We start from the raw sequence: 15,962 nt of genomic DNA, 5'->3' as shown, positions 1-15,962 counted from the left end.
GCCTAGATGAACTCGCATCAGCAGAATACATTTCTGCTTATATAGGGCTACATGCCGTCGCGCTCGCGGCCTCCATCACACTCGATTTGAAAGATCTCACATCGTTGTGTTAGGAGAACATATAGCAGACTTATCGTTAGTAGCGCGTGTGACGAGGGTGGATAGCTCCACCGTCTGTTGCCCTAACTGAGCAGCCATTGCTTTCTTGTTTGGTTAGGGTTCTTCTCGATGTGTTGGGTTGTGAATTATATCTCAAAAGAGAAACTAGCTAACTAATCGAAACCAGCCATTGATTTAATTGCAGGTTTTTACAAAACTGGCCAGAATGCAATTTCATAGAACATTTATTACCTAGTTACCTATCTAGTGTTCTCTTGTAATTGCAGATTTGACCATTATACCATATAAGATTTTAAATCAAACACCAGTATATGTGTATATAAATACTGAGACAAAAGTCGAAAGACTAGTCCGTGACAATAATAATATGCATACTAGTCTGTACGTACGTACCTGGAGTTGCTATAATCATAGATCTTCCACAACAACGCCAATTAGCAGTAGTAAATGATAACTTGAAAAAAAAAGCATAGTCCAATTAGCCACAGTGTATTTAAAGCCTTTTATCAGCTATGTCCACAACTGCTTTACTCAGCAAGTGGCGCCATCAGAGGAAGGCAACAACCTATCAATTATCAACCAAAATGTTGACAGAATTCAACATTTAAATCCAATGCAGTAAACATGGCAGACAGCTCTCCAATGCTTTTCATGAAGTAAGTGCTACTATCATATATCAATATTTTAAATTTCTCTAGAGGATCATGCGGTTCTTGAACAAGTACTAAAATTATTGGTTACTAACTTGCTATTCTTTGTTGTCTTATGTATAATTTGTTGGCAACTTGAATGTTTTTGGTTGACGTTTAAAAATTTCAAGTCATGAAAGTGTTAATTATCATTAATAAATAAGCAAAGACCTAGTAGCTGTGAGAATTATTAACTAGGTGTTGGAGTGGCCTTCTAATTCTAATATTAGATAAAACTGAGCAAAGCAAGCACACATATTTGAAACAAATGTGGCTACTCAGCAGAGAAATTGAGAGAATCTTCTCAAGAAGAAAGACATAGACCTGCTAGAAATACAAAATATTTACACATAATATTGACCACACAGATTCTTGACAGTTTCTTAGCAACAAAATTAAAATTCAAACTACAAATATGACAAAAGAGACAAAATTATTATTAATATGGTAAATAAAGTTCATCATCCTTATGTTGGGTGAACTGGAAATCCAATCCTAGCGCCACTCTAATTGGGACCCAAAATTTGCAACAAAGACTAAATTCCAATGTCTACAAACAATTCTTCTCAACCACCAATCAAGATAACTCTATGTATAAGAGACACTATCAAACTTATTTTTACTGCTTAGCTCCCCTCCTTGCAAAACTATTATGTTTTCAGAGACTAATCAGCCTAAGAAATTATGAAAAAGGATGGGATTAAACAGAAATGAGGCGCAATATGCAGATTTGCACATAGAAAAATTCTCATTATATAAAGAGAAAATTTTCTTCGAGATTCATATGTTGTCATCCACAACATGTGCATATTTGCACATGAGGAAACTGTTGGAAGGGATGTATCAAAACCTCATAAAAGGAGACAAACCAAAATAACAAAATGAAGTCAATAGCACAAACTGTACACATCCAAGAGAAGGTAAAGTGAAGAGACAGTATTTGGGGCGTAACTTCACTTCTAATTGTCCATGGCACATGATTGTGTGGTCATAGTAGTTCAGTGGACAAGCAATTGGATCTAGAACTTTACCAGCTAGTAACATGTGTATGTTAGTTCAAAAATGATTCCACTGTGATAAACCAATTTTACAACATTGGTTAAGAAATGATCAAGAAAATTCAAGGCAAAAACAACCTTATGTAAGGGAGAAATAACTATAAAAAATGAAGTGAGGTAGGAGCATAATGTGCTCAACAAAGTTTTCAAATTCAGAGAATCTTCTCAACAAGAAAGACATAAACCTGCTAGAAATACTGAATATTTAGACACCTAGTTTTGAGTTTGAGTGTGTGGTCCAATAAGGAACGATATATCCACTTCCTACAATTGCTATCCAATCAAGAACAAACTCTAGTTTGAGTGCGTGGTCATTGGTAATCACAATCTTACCTTAAGGTAATTTTTAGGAAAATTTTCACTAAAAAGTAATTATACTCAACAATACTTTCAAGCAATCCAGAGATGGAAAAAACATAAAGAAACAAGGTTTGAATTTATGCATCAGCATCACACTTGTGTCATAAATTAGAGAGAAGATTTCATCATAACATAAATATAGGACCAGACAGAATTTTTAAAATTTTGAATTGGGTGGAAGCTAAATTATACATGGAATATTTGTACTTATATGAAGAAAGGGGGGGGGGGGGGATTAGGAGATTCACAAGTTTTATGGAACTTTTAATTGCTGAAGAGATAATGACTGTTTCTTGCCAACTTTATGACCCATGTGGACTGCAAAAACAAAGATGTAGGACTGCATGAATCACTAAATTGACTTTTCAGATTGAAAATCAGAAGATCTGTCTATGCCGAAGAAAGATTTCCTCATACAGATGTCAATGGAGTCTAATAAAAAAAATATCTGCAGTTTAAAATTGATCACCCCTTTTTCTACCACAAGCTTAGTAACTAATAGCAATCTAGTTTCTTCTAGCTAGAAACACAAGTCTAAATCCACTGAATTTAGTAAAACTAGAACGAGGAAGATCAAATATTAATGTCACAAAAGGAAAGGATTGATATGTACCACCAATTTCAATGCCCTTAGGAACAAAAGGAATAGAACCAGTAGTAATGATGATATTTTTTTGCAGTCACTATTTTGTCTGAAGAGCCAACTTTCACCTTTTGAGGACCCTGCACAGATTGCACAAAAATACAGAATATTCAGAATAATTATTTTCATATGATATGCACTTATAACAATTGAATAATCTTGTTGCAACTCGTCTCCTTATGCCTATAAATACATAATATTTAGACACCTAGTTTTAGCAAAGATTTTGCAGACCATGCATTTGAGTTGCACAAAAATAATAGAGTCAACTCGAAGGTGCTGATTGGTTATTGCAAACATCTCATGTTTTTCTTCTTTCCCGTGTTTGTAATTTCAGCTGTATAAAAAAGTTACAACTGAATAGAAATCATGTTTGTGATTTTAGGAGCTTCTATTAACTAAACAATAAAATCTGAAACTAACTAATTCACTAATGGCTGAATAACATATTCTTTTCAATTGACTTATTCAAACTAAAATTAAAACTACCTTGACAGATCCAAGGTACGTTCCCAATGTACTATCAGAAACTGTATGTGAACCTTAACCTGTGCTACACCTGACCTGAATATAAAACTTAATTCAAAACTTAATGGCTGATGCACTATCCAGGAAGTTTTCATTTTCAACAATTTCAATGGTGCAAGAGGAGGGAATCGGCTAATTGTGGAAGCAAAGCTTCATGATGAATCAACAATGATTCAAAGGTGTTTTGATGATAACAATGATGACAACAAAAGATGATGACAAAGGTAATGAACAAAAAGCTCAAAAGATCAAAGAACAACTCAAGTTAATCAAAGAACATCTCAAGTGAATCAAGAACAAGTCAAGAGTTCAAGACTCAAGAAGAAAGTCTACAATAAAGAATCAAGATTCAAGATTCAAGATCTCAAGAATCAAGATCAAGATTCAAGACTCAAGATTCAAGAATGAAGAAAAGACTCAATCAAGATAAGTATTAAAAAGTTTTTTCAAAACTTTGAATAGCACATGAGTTTTTGACAAAACCTTTACCAAAGAGTTTTACTCTCTGGTAATCGATTACCATATTGTTGTAATCGATTACCAGTAGCAAAATGAGTTTGAAAAAGTTTTCAAACTAAATTTACAACGTTCCAAATATTTTCAAAAGGCTGTAATCGATTACAATGTTTTGGTAATCGATTACCAGTGCCCTTGAACGTTGAAATTCAAATTTAAATATGAAGAGTCACATCCTTTCACTCAAAAGCTTTGTGTAATCGATTACACTTATTTGGTAATCGATTACCAGTGTTTGTTTCTGAAAAATCTAAAGATGTAACTCTTCAAAAAGGTTTTGACTCTTTCAAATAGGTTTTAAGTTTTTCTAAAAGTTATAACTCTTCTGAATGGCCTTCTTGACCAGACATGAAGAGTCTATAAAAGCAAGGCTTTGTTTTGCATTTTAAATTAATCTCATACAATCCTTTACAAGCCTTGAATCTCTTTGAACTTCTTCTTCTTCTTTGTACCAAAAGCTTTATGAAGTTTTCTGGTTTTCTAAACCTTGAAAACTTGTGCTATTCATCCTTTTTATTCTCTTCTCCCTTTGCCAAAAAGAATTTGCCAAGGACTAACCGCCTGAATTCTTTTTGTGTCTCTCTTCTCTCTTTTCCAAAAGAACAAGGGACTAACCGCCTAAATTCTTTTGTGTCTCCCTTCTCCCTTGTCAAAGAATTCAAAATGATACAGTCTGAGAATTCTTTTGATTCTTCTCATTCCCTAATACAAAAGCGTTCAAAGGTTTAATCGCCTGAGAATTCTTTTGTATCCCCATTTACAAAGTATCAAAGGTGTAACAGCCTGAGATCTTTGTCTTAACACATTGGAGGGTACATCCTTTGTGGTACAAGTAGAGGGTACATCTACTTGGGTTTGACTGAGAACAAGAGAGGGTACATCTCTTGTGGATCAGTTCTAGTGGAGGGTACATCCACTAGGGTTTCAAAGAGAACAAGGGAGGGTACATCCCTTGTGAATCTTTGCTTGTAAAAGGATTTTTACAAGGTTGAAAGAAATCTCAAGGACCGCAGGTCGCTTGGGGACTGGAGGTAGGCACGGGTTGTTGCCGAACTAGTATAAAAACTCTTGTGTGTTTGTTTCCTTCTTCCCTACTCTTTTACTTTCCGCTGTGCATTTAATTTTCGCTTTTACTTTCTGTTAAGTTTCTCTTCTACTCCATATTCTCTTAACAACAAAAGTAAAAGCCTTAAAAGAGTAATTTTTAATTGGTAAAGTTTTAGGAATAATTAATTCAACCCCCCCTTCTTAATTATTCTGAGGCCACTCGATCCAACACTAATTGGGAGGAAGAAATACAAGCTGACCCTGAATTATATGAAATTTATCAAGGAATTCTAACTAAAACAACAAAGAAGCCTGGATATGCCATTCATGGAGGTAAACTATACTTCAAGGATAAACTAGTTCTGTCAAAAAACTCTACTAAAATTCATCTACTTTTGAAAGAATTGCATGACTCCCTTTTGGGAGGACACTCAGGGTTTTTTAGAACCTTCAAGAGAGTGGCTAATGTGGTGTTTTGGCAAGGAATGAAGAAAACTATAAGGGATTATGTTGTTGCATGTGAAATTTTTCAGAGAAATAAGACTAGTACATTATCCCCAGCAAGGCTGCTACAACTACTGCCTATCCCAACTAAGGTGTGAACTGATATCTCTATGGATTTCATTGGAGGCTTACCAAAAGCTCAAGGGAAGGACACTATATTAGTGGTAGTGGACAGGCTGACTAAGTATGCTCATTTTTTTTGCATTAAGTCACCCTGATACAGATAAGGAAGTAGCTGAGTTATTCATTAAAGAATTGGTGAGACTGCATGGTTTTCCTGCCTCAATAGTATCTGATAGAGACAAACTTTTCGTGAGTCTCTTTTGGAAGGAATTGTTCAAGAAAACAGGAACCCAATTGAAGATAAGCACTGTCTATCATCTTCAAACAAATGGGTAGACTGAAGTAGCTAACCAATGCTTAGGAAGCTTATTTGAGGTGTTTAACTGGAACCAAACCAAAGCAGTGGCCTAACCACTTGGCCTCGACTGAATTCTGGTTTAATACCAACTTCAATATCTCTACCAAAATGTATCCTTTTAAAGCTTTGTATGGACAAGAACCCCCACTTTTAGTTAAAGGAGCTAACATTCCTTCCAAATTGGAAGAGGTAAATCAGTTGAGTAAGGACAGAGATGAATTATTGTAGGAACTGAGGAACAACTTGCTCAAGGCTCAACATCAAATGAAAAGATATATGAATAATCATAGAAGGGAGCTAGTCCTTCAGGAAGGAGATTGGGTCTTTTTGAAACTGCAACCTTATAGAATGAAGTCTCTAGGAAGAAAGACAAATGAGAAGCTGAGTCCACGGTTTTATGGACCCTACAAGGTGATACAGTTTGGAGAGGTTGCTTATAAATTGGAACTCTAAGAGGGTAGCAAGATGCATCTAGTGTTCCATATATCTTTGCTCAAGAAAACGGTTAAGCCCACTTGCTCCCCTCAACTATTACCAACAGCCCTGAATGAGAATTGGAAACTGTAGGTCCAACCAGAGAAAGTAATGCAAAGTATAACTTCAGAAGATGACAGAAAAGAAGTTCTCATCAAATGGCAAGACTTACCCCACCATGAAGATAGTTGGGAACTTGCTGATGAAATGTAGACTGTTTTTCCTTAACTTGACCTTGAGAACAAGGTCCCTCATGAGGGGAAGGGGTATTGATAGATGGGGAAAGGTGTATGTTAGGAGATATTTTTGGAAGAGCTAAAGGGTTGTTAGTTAGAATAGCTAGGATAACTAACTGTAGTTAGTTATAACTATAAATAGAATTGAGAGAAGTTAGTTAGGGGTTAGAGAGAAAATTGAGAAGTGGAGGGTGGTGAGACCTCGAACTCATTTTGTATTCTGTCTTGGGTGTTGAAAGTATCACCATAACAATACAATCCTTTCCTTTGTTTTCGGTCCAGTTCTTTCATTGAACAACACATAGTGATTTACAATGATATTTATAACCTAATAACAGACTTACTTGTAAACTATAAGCCAACTTGTATTAAGACAAAAAAAAATTTACAGAATAATCCTATATTCAAAATTTAGTCACAACTCACAAGCACAGGAAATTATAATTCCTAAATAAGTAAATAGGTTTTCCACTTACTTAAAACAAAAAAAAAACATACCAATTCACTGTTCTTACCCAATCAAAAGTAAACACACACAGATTGTTATATTTCATTATTGTTTCAACTCAAAGTGTTTAAGCAGTTTTTTAGTGTGGAAGAGGGAGAAAGGCTGTTGAAAGTTTGTCAGTGTTAATTGTCTTAGTCATCCACAATGAATCATGTATTTGACACTTAGTTAATACCTTTGTATTCGGTCAACCTATTTTGAAACAAAATGGTACTCTCAAATAAAGTTAAAACCACATGTCCTCTAAGATAACATGACTGCTAGGTATGCAACAAAGAGGACTCTCAAATAAAGTTAAAAGCCCTTAACTGCTTGTGCAAATACTCTGTCGTTTCTTAAGAAAAATACATGTTCTAGCATGGGTTTTGCTCAAAATTGATGTCTCTGCAAAAGCCCTCAATTGATTTCAGAAATCATTTACAAATAGAGGAGAAATCGGGGAACAAAAGAAACACATTTTCGTGGACAACCCCAGAACCGTATTTTCACAAAATTCTCTCAAAACAGTGAACAACATTTTTAGGTCTTCATTGTGTTTTGTTCGAAATCCTTTGGGCTATAAAAACCCTAAACTAATTATAGAAAAACAACTATTCATATGGAACTAATTTATTTTGAAAGTTTCAGACGGTACAAGTTTGACACAAACATTCGAAGAATTGATAAGTGACCATGACTGAGAGTGGATTGAAACCATATTCCTTGTGCACACAATGTGGTTATAGTGACGTACCTCAATATTGACTTCAGCGGTAGTGGTAGCTTTAGTAGTTGTAGCTTCAGCGGCAATAGTAGCTTCAGTAGGGGCATTTGCGGTAGTCACATGGTCAGGAGGAAGGAGAAAGGAGAAAGGACAAGAGGGTTTGAGCGCGCGGGGGCCAAAATGAATTCGGGTTTTAATTTATGAACAGGACAACATCGATTTTTTTAAAATAACCGATGTTAACCTCAAGTAGTTAACATCGACATTGAGAAAACCGATGTTAACCTCAGATAGTTAACATCGGTTTTTTGAGATTAACATCGGTTTTCACATCGATTTTAAAAAAACCGATGTTAATCTCAAGTAGTTAACATCGGTTTTGACAAAACCAATGTTAACTAACTCGACTTATTTACAAAAATACTATCATGCTCTTCTTAATATCGGTTTTTTAAAAAATCGATATTAATCGTGCGATGTTAAATCTATAAATTCTAGTAGTGCTCTTACCAAAGGCACCCCTAACATTCCAGGCTAAAATATTTAGGTCCTTAAACATCATAAATATTGATATAAAAAGAAGAAACCCAATCCTTAAACATCATAAAATATTTATTATGTAGTTGAGTTGGTAGGTGCACTAAAAGAAACACAATCCAACCAATTAAAAAAGATGTAATTAGATTTACATTACAACCCAAGTTGGGCACAACTCGCTTACACTTCTATATGAAACTTTAACATGAACATCCACTCATACAATTTAAGGGAATTCTAATGCATAATGATACTAATAAAGTAATTTCGGGTGACAAATTACCATGAACTAAATAAGATGCATGACTACTTGATGCATAATATTAATAAAGTAATTATGATGCACAAATGGTCTAAATGATGTGGTTGGAATACTGATTTTGAAGCGTCTTGCTGTAGTGATCTGTCTGAAATTCATCCTTTGGTAGTAGAAGGGGAGATAAAGTTACTATTTGCTGCACATTTTCTGACCGAGAAGCAATATTCTGCAATGCAGTATCATAGTTATAGGGTTGCATTGATTGCACAAGTCCATTGTAATTGCAAAGTGAGGACTCTTGGTTGTGTTCATCTCCATGAATTTGAGGACAAGTACTACAGCAATGACAATGGACTTCCCTCAATCACCGGCACACCATGTTGATAAGTCCAAATTATACACTCACCAGGTTGACTACCCCAATTCACAATCTCATCAAGTTGAATAGTCAAATCTTCAATTTCATCAAGCTGGCTAAAATAATCCGATCACTCATCAAATAGATGATTAGTCAAATCTACTGGCATATCATGTTGATTTGAAAGTTTTCCTAAAGCATTAATTTGATTTGCACAATCCAGAGGCACATCAACTTGATTAGTAATATCCACCACCCCTTCATTCTTCGCAATTAATTGCATAAGATTTGGATCAAAGTTAAGCATTTGGGCCTTCAAAAAAAAAAGTCAAGCATTTGAGATTGGGAACTAGAACCTTTGTCAAGATTAAGTAGGTAAGATGCTACCTGGTTACCATCATTAGGTGGCCTCATAGGAACAAGAGAAAATTGATTTTGAGAAGTTTCCTGCATGAAATTGAGTTGGCCTGGGATTGGAGCAGCACTCTCTGATTGAACCATGCTTTGCATGAAACTGAAGTTGGCTTCATTTTGATGCTCGTGTTTCGACATTTCAATTTGTTGTTTACAAGCTTCAAGCTTAAAGTCCAACCTATCAATGAAATTCCTCAGCTCCTCTACACCTAGGTTGTTGAAGCTTGAATGCCAAGTTGGATATTTGATCTTGAGGGTCTCTTTTTTGGACTTTGGAAATATCATTGTCAACCATATTCTTCCTAATCTCAAAAAAGTTATTCAGATCAAAGTTCTTAGGATGTTTCTCATTCTTTATACTCTCATACCTTTTAATGATGGAGTGCACCTCAATAGGGTCATCTTGGGGCCAAGTCAGTGGTGGAGCATCACCATAATTGCCATCATACATAATCATGCAAGCTTTGACTCCACACACGTTAGAAAATTCAGTCATTTTCGTCATTAGTGCCTTCTTTCTCTTCGTGAAAGCCAAATCACGATCTCTCCCATTTGGGATTGGCTTTAAGATTAATTTTGGACGAACCATATTCTAAAAGCATATGCACATATATAGAAATTGATCAATATAGCAAAACTTGTGGTCATGCGTTACGGATAGAGAGAGATCAAACAGACAACTGCTTCATGAATTGATCGAACGTTTCGGATAAGATGTTCTAGAAATTTTAAAAAAATTGAACAAAAAAGAAAACCATCATGAACAGTAAAATATCTAAAAACAAAGGATAAACTATATTGATAAAGAAGAATGGTTCAAAGAAAAAGCAAACTGTTTTTGAATAACAAAATTAAAAGAAAAATAGGGAAGAAAGAAAGAAATAGTAGAGATATATATTGATAGATAATAATTTTCCTAACAGCTGAAGAAAGTTCCTTACTTGTAATGGCTGATCTTGGAACCTTCTACCGGCTGATTTCAGATTTGTTCATGAATTAATGAGTAAAGAAGCACAAAATTTTAAGCGTTGAATATATGAAAATTAGGGAATAACTTTTGATGATGTTATTATTAATTAAATCAATATATATATATATATATATATATATATATATATATATATATATATATATATATATATATATATATATATATATATATATAAAAATTATTATTACATATATCAGGTGTAACAATTTAAGAAAAAAAATCAATACTTATTTTTCACCCATAATTTTAGCGTGGGGATCTAGCTCCAGATTCTGGAATAGAAAATATCCACTCTTTATATTTTTTTATTACTCACTCTAGGTAATTATGAAAAGATCTTACATTAGTGAATTTAATTATATCCTACCAATGATATATCCAATCAGCTATACTATTTTATGCATGTTTGAAATAGTTGTTCGGATTGAGTGAATATGTCTCTAACTAGGTTAAAAATTAGGAGTCGGGTTATTGACATTTATGTCTTTTTATATTTTATTGTTTTGGATATGATTTATCTCTATATTATAATTAGTTAATTACAAATGTAATTTTCAGTTCTAATTCTTAAATAAAATATTTTTAGGAATCCTCATTAAACATATGATTCTCAATTTGGATCCTCTCCGGTTGTATTATTGGTACAGCCAACATGTAAAGTCTAAACAGTTGATTTTGTTATTACCCAATGATTAGAGAGGAAAGAGAAACATGATGGATGATTGAGATTTTGGACGGAGAGAATTCCGACTAAAGAGGATACGGAAAATCCAGATTCAATTTTAATTTTAGAACCTTGTATCAGATTAAAAACATCTCCTATTTAGATAAATTAATGTTTAAGATTATTTATCTTAATTAATCATAATTTGAATTTTATTTTTCAATTTTAAATTTTGATAGATTGTGATTTTTATATTTTTTAATTTCTTTCTTAATTTAAAAATTATATTTAATTTATTTTCAATTAATATAATAAATTATTCATTATTAATATTCTTTATTTTCAATTTTTTTTAAATATGTCATTCTTTTTTTTATATGATCAACGAGGCCAAAGGCCCAAAGAAACTACAAACAACAATTCTGGACACTCACTAGTTACTCCCCTACGTTTGCTAAGTACATCCCCAACTCCCTTTTTATGTTTTAATTATCCATTATACCCTTTTTCCTTAAAATGATACACCCCTTGGAACCTCCTTTCTCTCTTTCAGAATTTTAACATATATCTATTCTAGAAATATATTTTTGGAATATGTATATATTATTCAAGAAAGACATTTCTGACAGTAAAAAAACATAACTCAACCAAATCATAAGAGACATTGTAGCCTTCAGTAGTTGATGTTGTAAACCTAGATTAGAAAATGAACGCTTATTTGAATGCACTTAAAGGAGAGAATTCATTGTCAAAAGCCTTGCTTTGCAATTAAGGAATATAATAGGTGAAACACACTTAATTAGTGATGAATTTACATTGAAACACAGTGTCACGTGAAGGAAAACAACAATGTTCGTTAGTCTTATTTTCATCATATTATTATTTTTCTTTAAATCTATTTAAAATCTTATTTCTATCCCATCTTTAATGTTCTCTAAACTCTACTTACAAACTCCATCTTCACCCATATTCATCTATTATACATTTTAATTGCAAAACAAAGCTTTTGACAATGACTTTTCTCCTTTAAGTGTGTTCAAATAAACGTTCATTTTCTAATCTAGGTTTACAACATCAATGATGCAGGCTACAATGACTCTTAAATGAATTGGTTAAGGTATTTTTATTACTATGAAAAATGTCTTTGGAAATATATTTCCAGAACTATGTATCACAATTCTGGAAATACATTTCTAGAACTGTGATACATAGTTTTAGAAATACATTTCTGGAATAGGTATGTATTATTTTGGAAAGACATTTCCAAAACAGAAAAGAGGTTCCAAGGGGTGTATCCCTTTAGTGAAAAAGAGTATAATGGATAATTAAAACATAAAAAAGGAAGATGGAGGTGTACTTAGCAAAAATAAGGGGTTTAAATAACAAGTGTCTATTTCTGGGATAAGACAACTCTAGTGAGCAATCGAATGACTGACTTAATTGAGTAGGTTTCTGCTCAAACATCACAAAATCTACATCTAAATCACAAGTCATAATAGTTAACATATCTGCATAGCAATTAGCTTCTCTATAGATATGCTCCACCCGAATGTTAATATTTGAAGCAAAAAATAACCTAATGCTTCTAACCTGCAACACTACCTATGTTGCTTCCTTTGATAGCTTTAACAATTGATTCAAAATCCACCAGAACAACAACATTTTTTGGAATCCTTTCTCCCAGACCATTCTAGGCCCTTGCAGAACTCCCCATAGTTCAGTTATAAAAGTTCACCGCCTTTATTGAATTGATTGGTATAAATCTTCACTTTGATATGGTGAGTAGTCATCCCATCCAACAAATGCCAATATTAGTTTTTTAAAATTGTATTTTACTTACTTTCGTTCATACATTAATGAGTTTATATGCTTTGATTTATTCTACATTTGGTTGGGTTATAGAAAATGATTTATGGGTTGCATCTCTTTAATGGATGTTTGCTTTCTTGTTATTCGTATGTGCTTTGAGGACTTCCCATTAGCCCTCGACTTCAGCTCCAAGTCTCTCCGCCTACAATACAAAGCTAAGTCCATCCTAGCCTTTTTATTGTCTTTTGTCTTACCACTGACATTCATCATAGTGATGCATATGTTGTCAAAGAAATTTTTTTCTATGTGCATAACATCAAGATTGTGTCGCAACAAATTATCTTTCCAATACGAAAGATCCTAAAAGATATTTCTTTTTGTACAATGATGTCACTCGCCTTATTCGTGTACTATTGGTGGTGGCATACCAATTTCTGTTACTTTTGGCAAGTCCTTAACCCTACACCAAACTTGCGTAGGTGTCAACATACATGGTGCCTCATCCCTTTCTACTTCCCCCTTTTTTGAAGGCATTTTTGTTCCTTCTAAATGCATGATCACTAGGTAAAAACCTACGATGACAATCAAACCAAGAAGTTTTTCCCCCATTTGCCAACTAGAAGGCCTTTGTGTTCTTCATGCAATACAGACATGCTAATCTACCATGTGTCCTCTAACCAGACAACATGCCATAAGCAGGAAAATCATTAATAGTCCACATCAAAACTGCCCTCATTATGGAATTTTGCTTTCTTGAAACATCGTAAGTGAGAACACCATTCCACAACTTCTTTAGATCATCAATCAAAGGTTATAAATAAACATCAATACCAATCATTGGATTAAATGGTCTGGTACGACACAACTCAAACATATAAGGTTTAGTCACACACATTTATGGAGGAAGATTGTACGGGGTAACAATGATTGACCAACAAGAATAAGGTGAAGAAGATGCTTGAAAATATGGGTTAAATTCATATGTGCATAAATCAAGTCGCACATTCTGTTGATCAATAGCAAAATTTGCATGTACCCGATCAAAGTGCTTACAGGCTTCACCATTAGAGGGATGACGTAACATGTCCGAAGATCTTTTATTCTTTTAGTGCCATGTCATTTGGCTTGCAGTTTGCATTGATGCAAACATTTTATGCAACCTTGGTATTATAGGCAAATAGAACATCACCTTTACTGGAACTGGTTGTTTATTGCTTGTTCCAACAATCTTGGCACGATACCAGGGTACAAAATTTGCATTCAGTTAATGCTCCATTATTGTTATAATACAACATGCAATCATCCACACAATAATCAATCCTTTTAGCCTCCAATCCCAACTTCGATACTAACCTCATGGTGTCATAAATTTTTTTTGGCAAACAATCTTTTATATGTGTTACATCCAAAAGATTTTTGAAATAAACTCTAAGCACTGGTCAAGAACATTCCAATTGGACTTGCAAGCTAAAAGCCTAGTGGATATTGATCATTTTGAGTCTAATGCCCCTTCATACAATTGCTTATTTTCCTCCACCAATAAATTGTAAAATCTTTGAGTATCTTCATTTAGAGGTTCTTTTGTATTATTTGAGTTTGGAGCTTCAAATGTCTCAGGTTGCCTCAGAGCATCACACACCATCTCTTGCATTAACATAAATTGTTCACCTTAAGCCACATATTTTGCACTACTTGAAGCATTTTGTAGAAGCAAGCTTCATGATGATGAACCAAGCAATTTAGATGATGCCAAAAGCCCAAGTGATTGATTCAAGATTGATTCAAGACTTCAAGATCAAGCATCAAGAATCCAATCCTAGATTCAAGATTCAAGAGAAGAAATCATGAAGCAACAAGTCAAGACTTCATATAGGATAAGTATTAAAAGAATTTTTCAAAAACCAAATAGCACAATTTTGTTTTACAAAAGAATTTTCTCAAATTTTCTAAGTTACCAGAGTGATTACTCTCTGATAATCGATTACTAGTTGACAGTAATCGATTACCAGTGACCAGTTTGGTTTTCAAAATGTTTTCAAATGATTTATAACGTTCCAAAATGATTTTTAAATAGTGTAATCGATTACACTATATTAGTAATTGATTACAAGTGAATCTGGACGTTGGAATTTAAATCCAATTGTGAAGAGTCACAACTTTGCATAAAATATATTTTGTAATCAATTACTCCTTTGTGGTAATCGATTACCAGTGAATAGTTTTGAAGAAAAAAGTTAAGAGTTATAACTCTTAACATGGTTTTCTCAAAAGTCATAACTCTTCCAATGGTTTCTTTGAGCAGACATGAAGAGTCTATAAAAGCATGACTTTGGCACACGTTCAAGGTGTGTGATATTCTTCCAGACAATCCTTTTTCACAATCTTTCTCTAACCATCACCCATTGTTTTTTCTTTGCCAAAAAGCTTTCTAAACTTTGTTTCAAAACTTTGTTTTTTCTGCAAGTGGAAATTCTACAGAAAACAAAAGTGTGCTATCTTTTCTTCCTTCTCCCTCTTGCCAAAAGATTCAAAGGACTAACCGCCTGAGAATTCTTTTGATTCTTCCTCTTCCCTTTAAACAAAAGATTTCAAATGACTAACCGCCTGAGATATCTTTTGTTTCCCCTTACAAAGATTCAAGGGACTAATCGCCTAAGAATTCTTTGTCTTAACACATTGGAGGGTATATCCTTTGTGGTACAAGTAGAGCGTACATCTACTTGGGTCGTAATACTGAGAACAAGAGAGGGTACATCTCTTGTGGATCAGTTCAAGTGGAGGGTACATCCACTTGGTTGTTCAAAGAGAACAAGGGAGGGTACATCCCTTGTGGATCTTTGCTTGTAAAGGATTTTACAAGGTTATTGGAAATCTCAAGAACCGGTGGTTGCTTGGGGACTAGATGTAGGCACGGGTTGTTGCCGAACCAGTATAAAAACTTGCGTTTGTTTTTCTCTTCCCTACACTCTTTATTTTTCATTGTGCAAGTTTTATTTACGCTTTACTTTTGTCTAAGTTATTATTTTTGTTCTTTACTTTCTCATAACTTAGTGGTAAAGTCAAATTGAATCTAGTAACATTAAGAAGGATAAATTTTTAATTGGTCGAGACACGTTCATAATT

At 33.8% G+C, this 15,962-nt stretch overlaps 1 protein-coding gene across 1 annotated transcript; it reads right to left on the bottom strand.

Annotated features, from left to right (window-relative positions):
• Positions 1 to 9,556: 9,556 nt before the first annotated feature.
• Positions 9,557 to 9,964, bottom strand: LOC102663949 (agamous-like MADS-box protein AGL80). The gene has a single exon (XM_006588008.1). It carries the CDS (start codon positions 9,962 to 9,964, stop codon positions 9,557 to 9,559), a length of 408 nt encoding a protein of 135 aa, XP_006588071.1.
• Positions 9,965 to 15,962: the final 5,998 nt, after the last annotated feature.

The sequence above is a fragment of the Glycine max genome, chromosome 9, assembly GCF_000004515.6.
Source record: "Glycine max cultivar Williams 82 chromosome 9, Glycine_max_v4.0, whole genome shotgun sequence".
NCBI classification, from domain to species: domain Eukaryota; kingdom Viridiplantae; phylum Streptophyta; class Magnoliopsida; order Fabales; family Fabaceae; genus Glycine; species Glycine max.
The sequence above is the reverse complement of the archived record's forward strand: the minus strand, read 5'-3'. Positions and strand labels throughout refer to the sequence as shown.

Bases quoted from the DNA above. Each gene is read 5' to 3' on its own strand.
- LOC102663949 (XM_006588008.1), bottom strand. From the start codon at position 9,964: ATGGTTCGTCCAAAATTAATCTTAAAGCCAATCCCAAATGGGAGAGAT.